Source organism: Mytilus trossulus, chromosome 6 (assembly GCF_036588685.1).
Source record: "Mytilus trossulus isolate FHL-02 chromosome 6, PNRI_Mtr1.1.1.hap1, whole genome shotgun sequence".
Classification (NCBI taxonomy): domain Eukaryota; kingdom Metazoa; phylum Mollusca; class Bivalvia; order Mytilida; family Mytilidae; genus Mytilus; species Mytilus trossulus.
The window spans coordinates 89,042,206-89,061,632 of NC_086378.1; the positions used below are offsets into that span (position 1 = coordinate 89,042,206).

At 33.5% G+C, this 19,427-nt stretch overlaps 1 protein-coding gene across 1 annotated transcript; it reads left to right on the forward strand.

Moving 5' to 3' along the window:
* The first annotated feature begins 588 nt into the window (after positions 1-588).
* LOC134722175 (endosome-associated-trafficking regulator 1-like) lies at positions 589-19,212 on the forward strand. Its single transcript, XM_063585755.1, has 7 exons — positions 589-805; positions 3,584-4,092; positions 5,362-5,435; positions 7,048-7,159; positions 7,556-7,618; positions 17,217-17,353; positions 18,161-19,212. Exons 1-7 carry the CDS (start codon positions 601-603, stop codon positions 18,318-18,320), a joined length of 1,260 nt encoding a protein of 419 aa, XP_063441825.1. The 5' UTR covers positions 589-600; the 3' UTR covers positions 18,321-19,212.
* The last annotated feature ends 215 nt before the right edge of the window (positions 19,213-19,427 follow it).

Sequence of the window (19,427 nt, forward strand, 5' to 3'; positions counted from 1 at the left end):
TACATTGGTGAACTCAAGTCTGCTGTTTGCACAACTGATCTATGTACCCCTGCATTAAATACCGCTATGATCGATCCGTTATCGTGATCAGTGGCGGATCCAGAAATTTTCATAAGTGGGGGCCCACTGACTGACCTAAGAGGGGGCCCGCTCCAGTCACGCTTCAGTGATTCCCTATATAAGTAACCAATTTTTTTCCCAAAAAGGGGGGGGCCGGGCCCCCTGGTCCCCTCTAAATCCGCCTCTGGTGATTGCTATTTATGTACATTATTTGTCAAAAGATAGACAATAGACAATATTTTATTAGCACAAACACATTTACATTAAATGGTTATGGCATATGATAGAGTATTGTGTAATTTATAAAAATACTGTTCCCAGATTCTTGAACTGGCCTTTCCGCATAAAAATGTAAAAAGTATAAAATAGATAAAATCTGTTAGAATAAGGATACAATGTTTAAATATGACATTTTTTAATATAAATCTATCTTTAATTATGCCTGAATAATAAAATCATCCTGTAGTCTTTTCAACCCGCCAAAACCATACAATGGTTTCTCCCGCAGACCTAACCGGATGTTGACATTTGTCCGGAAGTATGGCGGAAGGTGGAGACGAAAATGAAGACAACCCGTTTTCTTTTAAGAAATTTGTTGTCCCAAAAGAAGCAGAACAAAATAAAGCAGCAGAAGACATTACTCCAACACATAATGGACAGGTCCTCGACATTTTGCCTGACATCGGCGATTCGTCAAACAAAAACCGGCGCAAAGACCGCTCAACCTTGGTTATATCTGATGATGGTAGGATATGTTGGAAGGCAAACTCTACTTATTTTAGTATTATAACACACAGATACACTCATAAAAGCTGCCGTAAAGCACGCATTCACCTACAGATTAATCAACAGATGTTCCTCAATCTTAAGGCCTGATGGCAATAATTATTCCAATATGCAGGTTTTCTCTTTGGTGCGTTTTTTTTCTCTGTATTTTTAATCGGTATGGGTTGGTTAAGATTGGGACTGAGGAATAGCAGTATTAAAATTTGCCTGTTCTGTCAATTTAATGTGCCACTGTAGTTTGGCTTTTGTCTCTTCTATGTTCTCTTCTCACCGTCTAGTCTCGTTAGCATAGCACATTTGTGTAGCTTATAATTTAGGTTTCTGATCCCAACTCCTTAGGATATTTGATGTTAAATTTCTTCTCATTTGTTCTCATAGCAGGGACACTCCAGAAGGAAATGGTGAGGTGTTTCAGGTGCTTCATAGTTGCATGACTCTATGGCATTGGTTTGGCCTACTTGGTTCTTGTGGTCATGGTACATTGTAGTAGTTGAGTTCTACATACCCAGTTCTTAGTTGGGCGAATATACTGAAATGTCTTTTAGAGGGATCATACATATTTGAGTGTTTCTTAGTTTGTATTTTTTCGTACAGGTCACTGCCTCCCTCAGATAATTCTCATATTCTCTGCCATTTTTCTCCTACACTTTTGTAGTTTACTGTTCGACGTCCTGTTAATTTATTGATGTAGATTAGAAGATAACAATTTCTAATGGCAATGCTGTAATTGAGATTGGAGGCAGGTGGTACCTGAATACACCTTATCACTATTTGGAAATCTGTCCGACTTGAACCTAGAATCTGTCCTGCTTAACCAGAGAATCTGTCCCTCTTGAACTTTTGATTTCATACAACAATCATTTTTCCATGTGGCCTTAGATATTTTCTAGTATGACGTCAAAATTTTACTGGAACTTTTGTGATGTCCAGTCATGATGGACCAAATAGTGATAAGGTGTACATGTATATCTAGTTAATGAGGGTCGTAATAGCATTGAGGGTACTTTAGTACCTTCATGAGGGATAACTGTAAAAATTCTTGCCTAATGATGTTACATGTAATGCTTATTTTTGATGCATGACGATATTACATGCACTTTTGTATAGACAATTGAACATGTTGAATGAATTAAATAATTTTGACGAATCAGGTTTAACATGTTGAAGATTTTCCAAAAATAATGGTCACAATGATTATTTGAAACTTCCAATGCAAGGAATCATGATATGGATATATATTATAATGATTATGACGAATTAATTTTGAATCAATTTGACACTAACCGTATGTAGCTGAAAATGAGCGTTTGACACCTAACAGTAAAGGGCATTCCTACACTCATTGATTATCTCCAGATGGTTATTTTTCGATGTTCCAATATACAAATTTTTGTAAAATATTCATGAATATTGCATGCTTTTTTGTACATCATTTTAGCTGAGTAATATCTTGAATACTAAAAATAATAGAGAGAAACTTTCAATTTCTAAAATGATCAGCAAGACAAAATATACAAAAATGTTGAAATGGTCAATAGGGAAATTGTATGTTTATTCATATCTATATAGAGTTATTGCCCTTTGATGATGATTTTAACAATTTATTTTACATTTTTGACCTATACATAGCTTTTTAAAGTGTTCTGTGTGAAACAAGGCTCCTTGTTGAAGATTGTACCTTGACCTATAATGCTTTACTTCTATAAATTGTGACTTGGATGGCGAGTTGTCTCATTTACACTCATACCACATTCCTTTATCTATATTTGATTTCGTGGTATTACTTAATACCTTTGTACTCAAAGCCTATAAAAAAGTTGTATACTGTTGAACATTTGAATACCAACAAAACCAACGAAAATTATTACCCAAAGAATAATAATGTATCTACTGTAGTTCTTTTGAGCATACAATGTACCTACTGTTTTTGTCTCGCCTTGACAGAGTCAATAAGCGAGACATAGGTATATATGCTGTTTCCGGCGTCAGCGACAGCGTCAACAATGTATTAGTTTGTGATTAGCTCAGTTTTATGGGGACCCACTAGTGGTTTGTCAATGATAATTGGTATGCAGATGTATTACCATTGCCACATCTCATTGCCATGGAGATTATTTGGCTCCGCCCCCTCAGTCATGGTCTATTGACTTTGAATGGTTTGCTTACTTTACATGTATTAGTTTGTGATTAGGTCAGTTTATGGAGATCCACTTGTGGTATGTCAATGATAATTGGTATGCAGATGTATTACCATTGCCACATCTCATTGCCATGGAGATTTTTTGGCTCCGCCCCCTCAGTCATGGTCTATTGACTTTGAATGGTTTGCTTACTTTACATGTATTACTTTGTGATTAGGTCAGTTTATGGAGATCCACTTGTGGTACATCAATGATAATTGGTATGCAGATGTATTAGCATTGTCACATCTCATTGCCATGGAGATTATTTGGCTCCGCCCCCTCAGTCATGGTCTATTGACTTTGATTGGTTTGCTTACATTACATGTATTAGTTTGTGATTAGGTCAATTTATGGGGATCCACTTGTATTGGTCATTGATATTTGGTTTGCAATTGTATTAGCATTAATTGGCACAATTCATTGCCAAAATTACAAAAAGGTGAGACATATCTCTGTGATAACAGTTTATTATTAATTTAACATACTTTGAAATTTGTTAGATTGTTATTCCAATATCATAAATATACAAAATATATGTTATATTTATCTTACAGAAAAACCAGTAAATACTAGTAGCAGTAATCAGAGACCTAAAAAGAAGAAAAATGGAGATGCAAACCCATTTTCATTCAAGAAGTTTTTATCTGGAAGCTCGTCAAGTGCAGGAGCGCGACCAAAAACATATAATAATACTCAAAATATTGGCAATAGCAGTCCTCGTGTAGCTCCAGACTTTGCAAGTGATTTGCCTGATTTTGTTCAGAACCATTTTAGTGATCATTCTCATGACTTAAATCTTCCCGACTTTGCCATTTCTAGTCAGCCAAGTAACAACACAGGGTTAAACTCACATAATAATGAAGATTCTGGTGATAATATATATAGTGCTGACAGTGACAATCATGTGAACTCTGACCCTGAGCCAGTTGCTATGGTATCAGGAGGCACCACAAGGTTGCCAGATTTTTTATCGGATGGAATATTAAAAAATGACTGTGATCATAGTGACAATAGAATTTCTACTTTAGAAGTAAATGGGGACTATGAACTAGAACTTAGAAGGGTGAGTACAAATAAAGGGGATTATGAAATAACTTAGAAGGGTGAGTACAAATATAGGGGATTATGAACTAGAACTCAGAAGGGTGAGTACAAATAAAGGGGATTATATATTAGAACTTAGAAGGTGAGTACAAATAGATGGGGATTATGAACTCGAACTCAGAAGTGTGAGTACAAATAAAGGGGGATTATGAACTAAAACTAAGAAAGGTGAGTACAAATAAAGGGGTTATGGACTAGAACTTAGAAGGGTGAGTACAAATAAAAAGGGGTTATGAACTAGAACTTAGAAGGGTGAGTACAAATAAAGGGGGTTATGAACTAGAACTTAGAAGGGTGGCCATGGGTACAAATAGATGGGGATAGTAAACTAGAACTAAGAAGGGTGAGTACAAATATAGGGGATTATGAACAAGAACTCAGAAGGGTGAGTACAAATAGATGGATATTATGAACTAGACATCAGAAGGGTGAGTACAAAAAAAGGGGGTTATGAACTAGAACTCAGATGGGTGAATTCAAATTGATGGGGTTTATGAATTTGAACTCAGGTGGGTGTGTACAAATAAAGGGGGGGGGTATGAACCCGAACTCAGATGGGTGAGTACAATTAAAGGGGATAATGAACTTGAACTCAGATGGGTGAGTGCAATTGAAGGGGATTATGAACTAGAACTCAGATAGGTGAGTACATTGTAGATGACTCCTCCACTTTAGAAATAAATTGAGATTATAAACTAGAAATCAGAAGGTTGAGTACAAATAATGGGGAATATGAACTTGAGCTAAGAAAGGTGAGTACATTGTAGATTACTCTTTTTACTTTAGAAATAAATGGGGAATTATTGTACATGTCGGTTTCTCATATACATTGCTTGCAATATCAATTAATATTATTGTAATGAAAACCTGCACATACATTGTACAATTGTAAATGCATGCAATATTTTGTGTACATGTTGTTTAGTTATAAGAAACAGAAAACTTTAAAAAAAAAACATTCAACAGCAGCACACAGTTGTACAGTACAAATATTTTATCTCAACATCTTGATGTATTTAGCTTGACAAATTGTCTGTAAGGCTCACATGGATGCCATACCTTTTTTGTGGTCATTTTTATGTTCAGCAATACAGCAAGATAATAGTTATTGAAAAAACCTGTGTTTAAATGAAATGTTGCTTACATGTAGGTGAATGCATTATGATTAAATAGATGATACATTTTGTATATAGATTTGTGTTGTAAATAAACTTATTTCTGTTGATAGTTACGAGAAGAAAATTCCATGTTACGCACACAGTTGGAAGAAGCCAGAAGAGAAGCTGTTACAGAGTCACAAAGGTATTATAAACTCTAAACTAAAGGTTTCTATACATTTAGTATCAGAAACAATATGATGTGTGTCAAATTATGACACAATATCATTACTACTTCCACATAAAACAAAACAATAGCACAGGAAGAGTGCATTTATTGCTGTTTTCATGTTATAATAATGTCATAATCAACTTATAGCCTCTAAGAAAAAGTCATTTTTGTTGAGCCTTCCACTTTAGTCGAAAAAGCGAGACATAGCGATCTTACAGTCTGTCTGCAACAGTGTCATCAGCTGGCATCCACAAATATTCACTCTGTGATTAAAGTTTTTGAAATTTTAATAACTTTCTTAAACTTTAGTGGATACATGTATCTACCAAACTTGGACATGAGCTTGTTTATGATCATAAGATAGTATCTAGAAGTAAATTTTGTAAAAATAAAATTCCATTTTTTCTGTATATTACTTAAAAATGGCCTTAGTTTTTCTACAGGGAAACACTACATTCACTCTGTGGTTAACGTTTTTGAAATTTTAATAACTTTCTTAAACTATCCTGGATTTGTACCAAACTTGGAAAGAAGCTTGTTAATGATTATAAGATAGTATCCAGAAGTAAATTTTGTAAAGATAAAATTCCATTTTTCCGTATTTTATTTTAAAATGGACTTGTTTTTTCTGCAGGAATACATTACATGTACATTCACTAGTACAGTACTCTGTGGTTAAAGTTTTGAAAATTTTAATAACTTTCTTATACTATTTTGGACTTGTACCAAACTTGGACAGACGCTTGTATATGATCAAAAGCTATTATCTAGAAGTAAATTTTGTGTACCTGTGTATCTGTATTATGGTCATGATGGTGGAACTCTTTGAAATGTTTCTATCAACTGCACCTGTACACAGCTGCATTAGCTTTGTCCCAAAAATTAAAAGCAAAAATGACAGTTATAAAAACATACAAAATAAAATTGAGAATGGAAATGGGGAATGTGTCAAAGAGACAACAACTCGACCAAAATAAAAAAACACAACAGCAGAAGGTCACCAACAGGTCTTCAATGTAGCGAGAAATTCCGCACCCGGAGGCGTCCTTCAGCTGGCCCCTAAACAAATATATATACTAGTTCAGTGATAATGAACGCCATACTAATTTCCAAATTGTACACAAGAAACTAAAATTTAATTAATACAAGACTAACAAAGGCCAGAGGCTCCTGACTTGGGACAGGCGCAAAAATGCGGCGGGGTTAAACATGTTTGTGAGATCTCAACCCTCCCCCTATACCTCTAACCAGTGTAGAAAAGTATATTACTGTGTAAAAAACAAGCGACAACCAAAAAAATAATATAAATGATATACATATTTTTTGAAAAGAATAAGACAATTGTATTCCTTTTAGTGTAATACTTAATAATAGTAAATATCCAGTTCTGATTTTGTGAATATTTGGGCATTTCCGATGAGAAATTGATATCTTAAGAAAATCCCTATTATGTGCTTATTCATGTACTAACCAAAATATGGATATTGATGTGGCTTTAATGTGATAATTGATCAGTAAGGACGCTCTTATATGATTTCTTATTTGTTGATGGATCAGTATAATCATTTTCATGTGGGTTTTTCAGATGCCATAAGATGAAGAAGGATATGGAAGACTTACAGAAGAAAGAAGCAGAAGAGAATACTGCTTTAGAGAATATGGTTCAACAGATAGAGGCTAATCTAACTATTACAACAGTAGGTTTATATAAAATAACAAGAGTCTACCAACCCTGTACAATGTTTGTATTAAAGATGTTCACCTCAATTTGTGTATACTCTTGGAAAATAATTGCATTTTCCAAGATGGTTAAACAAGTCAATTTCTTGAGGGAAAGTGCAAACTTTATATATAAGTATTATGTATATGTATTAAATTTTCTGCAGAATTCTTGTTGAGTCTTTACCTTTATACTGTAAACAATTCATACTACAGCTTAAAACCCAGATTTTGTCAAGGAATAGTCATTGAATTAAAACTTTATTAATTTTTAGAGCATCAGTTGTATTGATTTGCATCTCTTATTGTTTCGGCAGTTCCAATAATGTTATTTAGAAATATCAAAATTTACAATATATTTTATTTTGTTACAGAAAAGAGCAGTTCAAGCAGAAACTACAGTCAGCAAACTACAATCTGATGTTAAAGGTTTACAGGTAAACTTAAAAGTCTTATAGGTTTGGATTTAACTTCATAGTAGTATACTGTGGATTCATTTAGTTTCTTTGTAGATTGAGGGAAAAATGTTTTTTATTGATGTTCCATTCTGTCGTTTTGCTGAAGTCTACATACAAACCCATAAAAAAAATTAGAACTTTGTTAATAATGAAATCTACTGAAATTGGATCCCATGATTGATCAATAATCAGTCTTAGTATATATGTTACAGAATGATTGTTCTCAATAGCTTTTCTGAATGAAACACAAATTAAGGGCATACGATACAGTAGAGATCCCTCGTTGATTTTTTCTTGAAATTTTGACAGAAGGTCAATTTCAATGTGTACTTTTCAAATATGGAAAGAAAAAAGTACCTTCATGACTTACTTTCTGAGATAATTTGGTTCGAAATATTCATATTTGGAAGAAAATCCCTGAAATTTCATAAATAAGGACTTTTAAAGAAAGTAACAATACTTTTGAACCAAAAGTCATAACTTAACCGGGTTTTTTGTAAAATGTTCCCTTGATCCATGGCATCAACATTATAAAACAATTTTAAGGTTAAACCAATTAATAATTTTCCGGATTCAGATTGCAATATGCGAATTAAAGAATTTGACCATTTTTTTACGTCATTTCGGAAGTGCAGAAAAAATTTGATCGTTGATTTTTTCTTGAAAATTTGGCGGAGTGTTCATGAAACAGTACTTGATTAATTGCAAAAGAAAAAAATAGGGGTCCATGTGCTTGTTTTTTCAATAAAAGCCATATACCTTAATATTTTACGACGTCTGTCAGTATGGCGCTAAATTACGTTATGTTAAGTTTTAATCGCAAAGACGTCGTATAATCGTTCCCGCCGTACAAGACTATACTCTCAATTATAATTTTATGCAGGTGTTTTCAAAAGCGTTGATACTTATCATAAAAATGCATATGATATGGTTCCTTGTAAAATGGCAAAACATATGTGCTAAACATTTACGAAACTACATTTGGACAGAAACCTTTTTATAATAACGTAAGGGATATAACAAAGGTTACTAGCAGATTACTTTTTAACTGAACGGCAATAAAGAAAACTCTGATATAAGTATAAAGGTGCATATCCGTCCGACATTAGTTCGAAATTGATTCATGTACTAAAAGAGGATAGAATATTATTTGAAAGGCCTTGATATGGCAAAATGTGAACCAACTTTAAATTGAGTGAGGTGATACCATTAAGTGACAACCGTATATAACCTTCTACAATGACAAAACCGATTCCATATCGTCAGCTTTAAAAGGACATACATTGTACTTCGATTATAATAAGATAATCATCTTACAAACTTTTAATATAAGGAGTACTTATTGTTTTACAGTTGAAGCTGTTTCATCTCATTATTGCCTCAATCAACCGAAAACGAAGTTTTGGTATAACATTTCATATGAAGTACAGCAGCCGGTATTAGAAAATGATATTGAACAATGTCATTATCAATAGATAACTTCCATTACCTTTTATGCGGCGTATAGATATTTATATGATATTGGCTTACTTCTTTGTCTACGAGTAGAGCTATATTGCATACACGTTGTTTGATCTGTTATCCGATCGTCTAACAATATGTTTGTTACTTTTCTTAGAAATAACCTTACTGAATGACTTCATATTTGCTCATCACCTTGAAAGCGACGAGTTTTGGCGTGTGTGTACACTCTCTGATCTGTCTTTCTGCAATTACTGTACATTTGCTGATTTTCAATTTTTATCTCTCAATATGTTAAAGTACAATACAGATGTACCTATACAAATAAGAAGACTTGATATGATTACCAATAAGACAAATCTCAACCAGAGACCAAATAATGCAGAAGTTAACGACTGTAGGACATGGGACAGCCTTCAACAATGAGTAAACCCCATACCGCAGAATCAGCTTTGAAACAGCCCCTACAAGAAAACCAGTTCTGAAGAAGCTTTGTTCTTTTGTAAAAAATATAAATTGTGTTTGTACTCCTGGCTTGTAACTTTTGTAACCTCTCTCGCTTGTTTTGTACATATTGTAAATATTTATTGTTGTATTTGTTATATCTGTACCGATGTAATGCATTGGCTTTATGAGAATAAAAAGATATAGATATATACAAATTCAAAACAACTGAAACGGGAAACGTACGGCCTGATTTAACAATGAACGAAATACAAATATGATGCACGATAACGAACCGTAAACATTGAATAATAAGCTCTTTATTAGCATGTGAACGGTTATTTTCTTGTTTTGGTCTACTAGTATTACGCCCAGTTTGATAAACAAAACAAAAATACAACCAATTAATAAAACTGACGTGTGACAGTTTTGGATCATTTGGTACTAATTTGCTTAAAATCAACCCAAAAATGACACCAATATACTTTTTTGAAATCTTTTTAACATACTTGTATTGACAGTTTTTTTGCATACACTTGTATATTTTTAAACACTTCTAATGCTCAGATTGGTTGTCACCGCGTGATAATAACACCATATAGGAAAACCATAGAACTCCTTCTGTCATAAGACACTGTCAAACATCCAAACATACTGTCCACACTCATCTGTGTCCACACTTGTATATTTTTAAAATATCAATTTTAAATCGGCAATTTTTGTATGTACCAAATTCAAGTCCAGAACAGGATGACACACTCTATTCATTATTTTATTTACGAATAGGGTGTTGTACGACTTTGTCTACTCATGAGGGTCTCGCACATGCAGTTGGTTATGGTTTTTTGTTGGTAGTTTGTTAAATGTGGCTCTACAATGACAACACTCCATACAATTTTAAGTCTGCCAAATGCTACACAAAAAAAAATAAAAAAATAAAGACAAAAAATAATTTAATTCCGATTGTTTTTAAATAAAGACAGTATTATTATCTTCTGTATCAATAATTAAAAAAAAAACTGTTCTTGTCATGAAAAATATTGCAAAAATTTGTTGAGGATAGCTGTTTTGTCTGTCACTCTTGGTGTTCGATTGATACGTTTTTCAGTGAATACCTGCTGTACACCACGGTTGTTATGATTTTTGTGTATTGATTTAAAATCATCCAACACCAGACCCGATTCAGCCATCCTACGCGCCATAGATTTTGTTAAAAAATTATCATTTATCACAGTTTCATAAGTTTTCTCATTTCTCTTTGTTTCTGTGTCAAATTTCTGTTGCTCCATTAGGGATTCAATACTGAAAGAATGTAAAAGTAGTTCTTTCTTACCAATGCTCGATTTTTCCAATATACAATTCAATGCTGAAACATCTCCTATTGCGTTGTGAGCATCAAACTGTCCTCCACAAACATGTTCATACACTGTAGTCTGCTTATAGTTTGGAAAACCCGGAAATTGTTTTTTGAACAAAGGCAAGGTATCGACAAATCCCTTAACAACTGTCTTGAATTCGGCAAAACATGTATAATTCTTTATATTAAAAATTAAACGTTTAGAGTCAAATAACTTGGCGTTATGGCCAATTAGTATTACTGGTTTGTATTGACTTAGCCATATTACAAAATTTTGAAATGCTGCTTCTCGGTTGATTGCTCGTATTGGTTTACCATGGTGAAAAAGAACACCCCCTTCATTTGTAAGTCCAGTGACAGCGCTACTCATTTTTGAAATGGGCTTGGTTGGTTGTATGTAGCAACTAAATTCATTATCGTTAAATTTACAGGCTATTTGTAGAATTTCACAGTCCTCTTGTAACGAACTGGTCTCCAAGTCAAACACAGCAAAATTACCATCAAAATTGGTCACAGTTTCTATGTTAGGACGATATCGAATCCCAGGTATATTGTTTATCTCAGTGACCAGTGAAAAACCAACATCACTTTTATACGTAGTCCCTTCGACTTTCTCTTTCTTAGCTATTTCTGTCTTTTTTTCGTTATTTGTTTTAATTTTCCTTCTTTTCACCTCTGGTTGTTGGTTATAAATCAGTTGCCGTTTTCGCTCCTTTGAAAGACACTCGCTTTGTTTCTTTGTAATTTTGTTGGGCGATAACCCAGCCTCTAAATGAAGTTCCGAAATGTAATGGTATCCGATATTTTTCTGAGCTACTGTAGCAGAAACTCTGTTCTTCAAACTTTCACTGGCACTATAGCATATTCGCTTTGGTGCTTTAGACGCGAATATGCCATTTAGAGACTCTACATCTTTTGTTGATCCCCCGGGTGCAAGTTTATGTGCATTGTTTGACATGGTCTCAAATACAATGTACAAATCATTATAAAGGTCATCACCGGATAATGCTTTTCCGCCAGGTAGGGATTTAAAGCTGAAGTTATCATTGTCCGCTTTACACCAATTACCACATTTTTCATGTTGACCAAAAGCGTGTGGAACTATCGAGATAAGTGTTTCCTTAAGTGCATTTTCTTTGTTTTTGTTTTGTGATATTGCATAGGAAAAGCATTTTTGAAAGTACTTTATAACTGTGGTAGTTAAAGTTTTGTGTTTTTTTTGCAATGTGTTATACATAGAATTTCCCACCGACTTCCTTGAATGATTTATATCACTCCATTTTTCCACTGGATGTCCCAATCGTTCCTTCACTTGGGACAGTGTGGCAGAATCGTCATCCATCACTAACACACCTACTTGTGTTCCCCCAATATCTTCTAATGTTTTTAGAAGTTCAGCTCCCGTATGTGCCTCCATTGCTTTAGGTGATTTATTCCAATTTTTCTGGCATTCGTGATTTTCTGGTTCTTTACCCAATTGCGATGCTTTTAAACATATCCGACAGTGGTCTGAACATACTTTGAAGTTTAAAACTTTTCCAGTGTTTTGCCCAATTACAGATCCAACACCTGAGTGGCTATTGTACGAACGACCGGAGCCCCTTTTTTGCCAACACATGTCGTATTTAGCCGTTAACTTTGGAATGGCAGTGGTTTCAACATTTAACTGCTCCCTGTAGTGGAAAAAAAATCAAATCTATGAACCATTTCTTAAAAAAAAAAGGAGACATAAAGGAGACAAAAGCAATCAATTTTCAAATGACAATAAGTTGTGTTTTGTTCATTGTTTTATTTTTTATTTTTGTGAAAATGTACCACCAGGTGAAATACCATAGGGAGAAGATGTGTGAATATAATTATATTGAATAGTATATGGTGGCCGGATGCGGCCATTTCGCCTTTTAGCCTTTTCATGTTTTCTCCTTTTACTATACAAATGCTAATCGAGAAATCAGTAAAGCAAAAAAGCAACAGCGCGAAAACACGAAAGCGAAAACGCAAAATGAATTTCTTTTGATTTCGCGTTTTTGCTTACTCGATTTCTAGATCTCCTAATTTCTTGAATCTTGATATCGATTTCCCGATTTTTCAATTTCTCAATTTAGTACTTAATCGAGTATTTCTAACTTTTATTTATTCGAGCGTCACCGACGAGTCTTTTGTAGACGAAACGCGCGTCAGGCGTATATACAAAATTTAGTCCTGGTATATATGATGAGTTTATTTTCTAGATTACGCTTCCTTGATTGCCCGATTTCGCGTTGGGAAAATGACAGAGGAAAACGCAAAAAACGATAACGGAAAATATTCGCATCCGACCACGATAATAGTACCACATTTTACAAAAAGAAAGTGGTTTTCTTTCTAAATATCATAGTTTGTTCAGGGGTTGGTCTAAAAAAAATCCCCGCAAGATTAAAGATATTTAAATTAAAAATCAAAGTGATTTTCCCCCCTCACCATTGAAGAAATTGTTGGGGTTACAATTTATTTTGCTAGTTGTTTCATTGTATAAAGTCTGAAGACAATAGCAGAGTGTAAATCGTGTAATTTCAAGTTGTATGACTTAATTGATTCTTTGCCAGAAACCTATTACTTGTTTTATTAAATAACAATTCAAATTCAAACATATATTCCTTTTTTTTTCTATGAATAAGTCCGTTTGTTTTCTCGTTTGACTTGTTTTACATTGTCATATCGCCTTTTATAGCTGCATGACTATGCGGTATGGGCTTTGCTCATTGTTGAAGGCCGTACGGTGACCTATAGTTGTTAATGCATGTGTCATTTTGGTCTCTTGTGGAGAGTTGTCTCATTGGCAATCATACCACATCAACTTTTTTATATTAGAATTGTATATTGTGTACATTTTTACTCCTATTGTTTAGGGATAGACTTATGCGGTCGTATCCATCTGTGGTCGTATCAATCTGCGCTCGGCGGACCAGTTTATTAATCAATTTATGTACTTTGCTGGGATACCGTTTTTGTTTACATTTTTATGGAAATGTGACAATACGTGATTTTCCTATGACAAGCAGCCAACTGAGAAGATTGGACAGTGCAAAAAAAACTATTCAGTAAATGCAAAACTATTCAGTTAATGCACCCCTCTAAAAATCACAGAAGTTAGCTCACTCGATGATCAAATGAAAAATTATCAAACAAATAAGATAATACCGTTCTGTGTAAAGATGCATACGGGACTGCATTAATGAGACAACAACCCGACAACCCCAAAAAATAAAAAAATAAATATCTAGAGATTTAAGTAGCGGTCTTCAACAACAATAAACATGTCTATACATAGTTACATTCAGTATGCCCAAGTTTACATATTAGTTTACCTTGTTTTCTCAATCTCCTCTTGGAGAGCATTCACACATGACGTTTTTGCAATCTCCGAAAGCGGCTTTTGAATCTCCCGTTCCCGTTTTTTTAAAGTCTTGGCTGTTGCTCCTGGAATTCCTAGCGCTGTAACAAACTTGTTAAGTTGTCTTGGACCAATACCAGCCTCAATCATACCTGCAATTTATTACATTTTTTGAGTTAATTGATTTAAGGAGATGTGGTAAACTCATCATAGATACCAGGACCAAATGTTGTATATACGCCAGACTAGCGTAGGAGTGCTAATGAGACTACTCTCCAAGTCACAATTTATAAAAGTAAACCATTTTAGGACAAACTCATCTCAAAAAGGCAAAATTTGTGAAGATTTAAGTATTTTTGCAATAAAATGATGATTTCCGTTCAGATAAGTGTCCGTTATATTATCGAATACAGCGCATATTTGACTTACAATAGTGATCATGTTTTCAATAAATAGCAAAATGTGCCATAATATATATGTACTGTTACACTGATCCTCCTTTTAATGGGGTTTATAAACTAAAATTATTCACAACTCGTCTTCTTTAAACCAATACGTTTTAAGTTTACATGGTATTTATAAACAATACTCATTTATGAATTATAATAACATATACAAGTAGAGTTACATGTCTTTATTTCCGCTAACTACATGTATCTTGTTAGGAGGCACAGCAAAAAGTATACTCAGTGTGCTGATCTTATACAAAGGCCAAAGCAGGTAAGGTGTGTGTTGTCTCCTTTAAATAACGTGTTAATGTGATAAATGTGCAATAAGATATTTGCCACTGGACGACAAGCAACTATCAGTACTTATAATTACCTATTGCAGCTTTTGTGTTGATGTCAAAAATTGCAGGTCCTTTTGTTCCGTAATGTGTTTTATTTGTTAAAATGTCGTTAAGGAAGTTGCAGTTCAAGCAACGAATTGTGAGATAGCTCCCAAATCCTTGCAGGTTTTCTTTTTCCACGTTAAGTAGGTTCAGCTGGGCAGTGCAGTTAATGTTTTGACAGCTATTCAGTGCTTTTGCCAGACTGAAAAGTTCCACAATTCGTCTACCATCTTTCCATGATATCCCGTCGGTACTTTCCTCTGTGTCTATAACCATTTCTTCATTGTCAGTCAAAGTCGTATTTAATTTGTTCTTGTTCATTTCCAGTATTTCTTTTGATCTACCAGCCCTTCGGCGGATTTCTCCGTCTTTCAGAAACGGCATGGCCGATTTTTCAGCAGGTACTTTTTTGAATTTCACGCAACTGGATTTATGACGTCAGTGCGGTACCACGATTTCCCGAGAACTACGAGAACAACATAATATCCCGAAAACAAGATTATGTATCCCGAGAACAAGATTTTTAATTGTGTTATAGGTGTTTTTATTGTGTTTTTACTACTTTTTACAATAATAAAGAATACTAATAAGAGATAAAACTCGTTTTTATTCAATAAAAATGCAATTTTAGGTCAAAAATTCGATTTCTATGTCTTGTGAGATGCAAAATCCTTGTTGAACACAATATGGCGGACATTCTTAAGGTAGACAACTTAAGAAAATCAAAGTATTAGAAGATCTTAGAAGAACTGACAGAAAAGAAAAGTATCAAATGTACTGAAAGAATAGATTTTATTAAAAAAAATGTTAAAAATTCATATAAAAACTGACAAAATATAACGTCCGCCATTTTGTTTTAAGGAATAAGGAATTTGCCTCATACAAATCTATTTTCTGAAGATTGCGTGTACTTTTATTAATTATGAACGCCATAAACCTTAATCATTGTATGCTGTTACACTTATTTAAGCAAAAAAACACATATAACACCATAAAAAATCTTGTTCTCGGGATATATAATCTTGTTTTCGGGATATTATGTTGTTCTCGTAGTTCTCGGGAAATCGTGGTACCCACGTCAGTGTATATTCCGCGAAATTGTAACTTCATTTAAAGCGACGTCGCGAAACGATAACGTTCTTATTAGAAACATCGCGAAACTACAACGTTCTTGTTACCAACGTCGCGAAAACAACACGAACAGTTTTGAAAACGTTATTATCTGCCCCTGCTACTGTATCGTATTCCCTTAAGATAAAGGAAGTAAGATATTATATACTGTGAATTCATTATTATTCGTTGGATACCAATTTTCTTGGTTTTCGTGGATACAGATAAACAACTAAATTAAATGTTCAACGAATAACAATCTTTTTATTGGCTTGTATGCAGACAACGGTAAAACCACGAAATTAAATACCAACAAACATGCAAGTTTTCCTTAATCCACAAAAATTGGTACCCACGAAAATAAATGAATCTACAGTATACTAAAAGTTTATGCCATATGAAACAAGTTTTTTGTAATTTTTTAATGATTTGAACCAATGCATGCATACAATGCATATACAAAACTTGGTCCTGTATGCATATTTCTATTTTGATAAAAAAATCTGTAACTTACAAATGTATTATCTACAGCTAATATTTCATTAAGTGATCGTTGATGGCAAGTTAATTAACTTTCTAGTGTGTTGCGACAGTTTACTGTATCAGGACATGATAAACTATGAATTCATAGCACTTTGAGCACATGGGCTATTTAACTGAATTGATGGAGCCATGATACTTTTTTTTAAATTTTTACCATGAAGCCTTGTTTTCCTATTTGTTAATTAAAATTTTCCTTAACCGTTGTTAAATATTTGTTGTATTAAATTTTACTGAAAAAATAAGTAATTACGATATACTTTTCAGTGCATTTTCGTTTACATTCTTTCATCACAGCCTTCCACTGACACTTAGTTGTATACAGCAGTATATGATGAAACCCTGAGACTAAACTCATGGCAGTTTATAGAGATGGTCATATTGAAGAGTTCAGAACATTAAGGTATATAGACCAAAGACTGTGACCCTATATTCTGATGTTACTCTTATTATGTTACAGAAACAAGTGACATCATTGAGATCAGAGAATGATTTACTGCGATCAGGGGACCATGGTTTGGCTGAGATCAGAGAGAGGACAAAATATTCATCAGAACAATTAGCCAGTGCAGCTAACACTGCTGAACAAAGTTTAAAGTGAGTACTTAGTTCAGATACAAATTTAAATTTTAAGTCCCTATGGTGAGAAGCAATAGTTATCCAATGAGGATGTAGTATATCAGTGTTGATCACCCCGACGGATGGAGGACAGAAGGGGGTCCGACCGTACACTGACTTGCTTAGACCCAATAGGATAACTATTTTACGTTCCAGATGTTCTAGCTTACTGTAAAGTCAGAAATTATTGCTATATGTTTTTATTATTGCGAAAAATGTGACCGGGTTATTATCGCAATAATTTAAACTCAAGTAATGATTTTTTATATTACTGAAACAGGTTATTTTTGGGGGTGTAAAATTTCACGATTTTCATTGAATAAGGTATACAACATATTTGGGCGAATATTATTTTGATGGTTATTATTTTGGCAGATTCAAAACTTTTATCAATACCTTTTCATGTGCACTTTTAAAATGGCGTAATCACAAAAATAAGCGAAAATTTTCAACTGGGGAAATAACCCGCTATACAGTATGCATGTCATTATCCAATCAGATCCATCCATCCGTATTGCATGAGAAAAAGTATTTTAAACTTTTGTAGCTGATGGTAAAAAGATTTCAGTATCTTTTAACTGGTTTTGTCCAGATTCCTCAGTACAGAAGTCTCTGTAGCACATGTCTAATACAAATATTATCTCTAACACATCACTATTTAAATGTATGAAAGTGATTTTCTATGAGGTTTGCTGTCAGTCTACAACCTGTTGATTATATTGGATTAATACAAACTTCCAAAATGAAAATATTTAAAGATGCATGATATATTTTGTTTTTTTTCAGACAACTTTTACAAGGAGTTGATCAAATGAAGATCTTAGCACAAGTCTTATCTTCCATAGATAAAATATCTGAGGAACCAGTAGAGGACCAGCATATAGATGGACAAAATTCTAAAAATAAACATAAACAGAACAAAAAAACTGACAAAGATGTCACATGACATGGGGTGATATTTTCATTGGTGATGTAAAAGGAGACTCAGTCTCAATTTCATAATCAGCCTCGCTTTCATTTTGATTTTCAGTTTCAGATTTATTTATTTATTGATACAATTGTTAAAACAATTGAAACTTAAATAATGGATATGAGATTTAATCATTTAAGACTGGATCAAGATGTATGAGAAAATCCAAAACTACAATTGTAAAATGATGAAATTCATTCAAATCATTTTAAACTCATCTTGTGTCCATCATGCACTTCATGTGTTCAAAGGAATATTTTGATCATTATATCATCATTGATAAAATATCAGCTGCTCCATCTGTAATCAAAGCTTTTTTATTATTGTTATTATCAAAGGAGACGGAGTTGTTTTTTATTGACTTATATTATTTTATTTAAGTTTTGAGCGCACATCCAATTTTGTTTTTATCACCTAGCAGGGAAGGCTTAAATACTGGTTGATTTATCATTTATTGAAGCTTATTAAAATGTAGATCATCTTGCAATATTTTCCATAAGTACACATTTCATTGTCAGTGTCTGTCATTATTGCTATGCCATTGTAAGAAGAAGGAATCAGCTGTCAGCCTTCGGTATTATTTTCTTATGTGGAAATTAATCATTGGACCTGCTATGATATTGTTTTTGCCATTTACTTAATGTGTCCAACCCAGCTAAGTATCAAAGTTGGTGAATAGCAATGGTCTATATTTTGACCATGTGTAACTATTAAAAATTTATGATGATTACATTAAAAAAACTGTTATAAACATGAAAGATATACAGTAATAAACTATTTACACTTTAGACAAAATGTAAAAAGAATTGTCATGCAGGATGCTGATTATTGTTCTATAATAATAAATATATGGACACTGAATGAAAGTGATTTAAAATGCATATGTGGTTGGTTGTTTTATTGCTGGTGAAAGCCAGTACAAAATATTTGAAACAAGAATGTGTCCATAGTACACAGATGCCCCACTCGCACTAATTTTCTATGTTCAGTGGACCGTGAAATTGGGGTAAAAACTATAATTTGGAATTATAATTAGAAAGATCATATCATAGGGAACATGTGTACTAAGTTTCAAGTTGATTG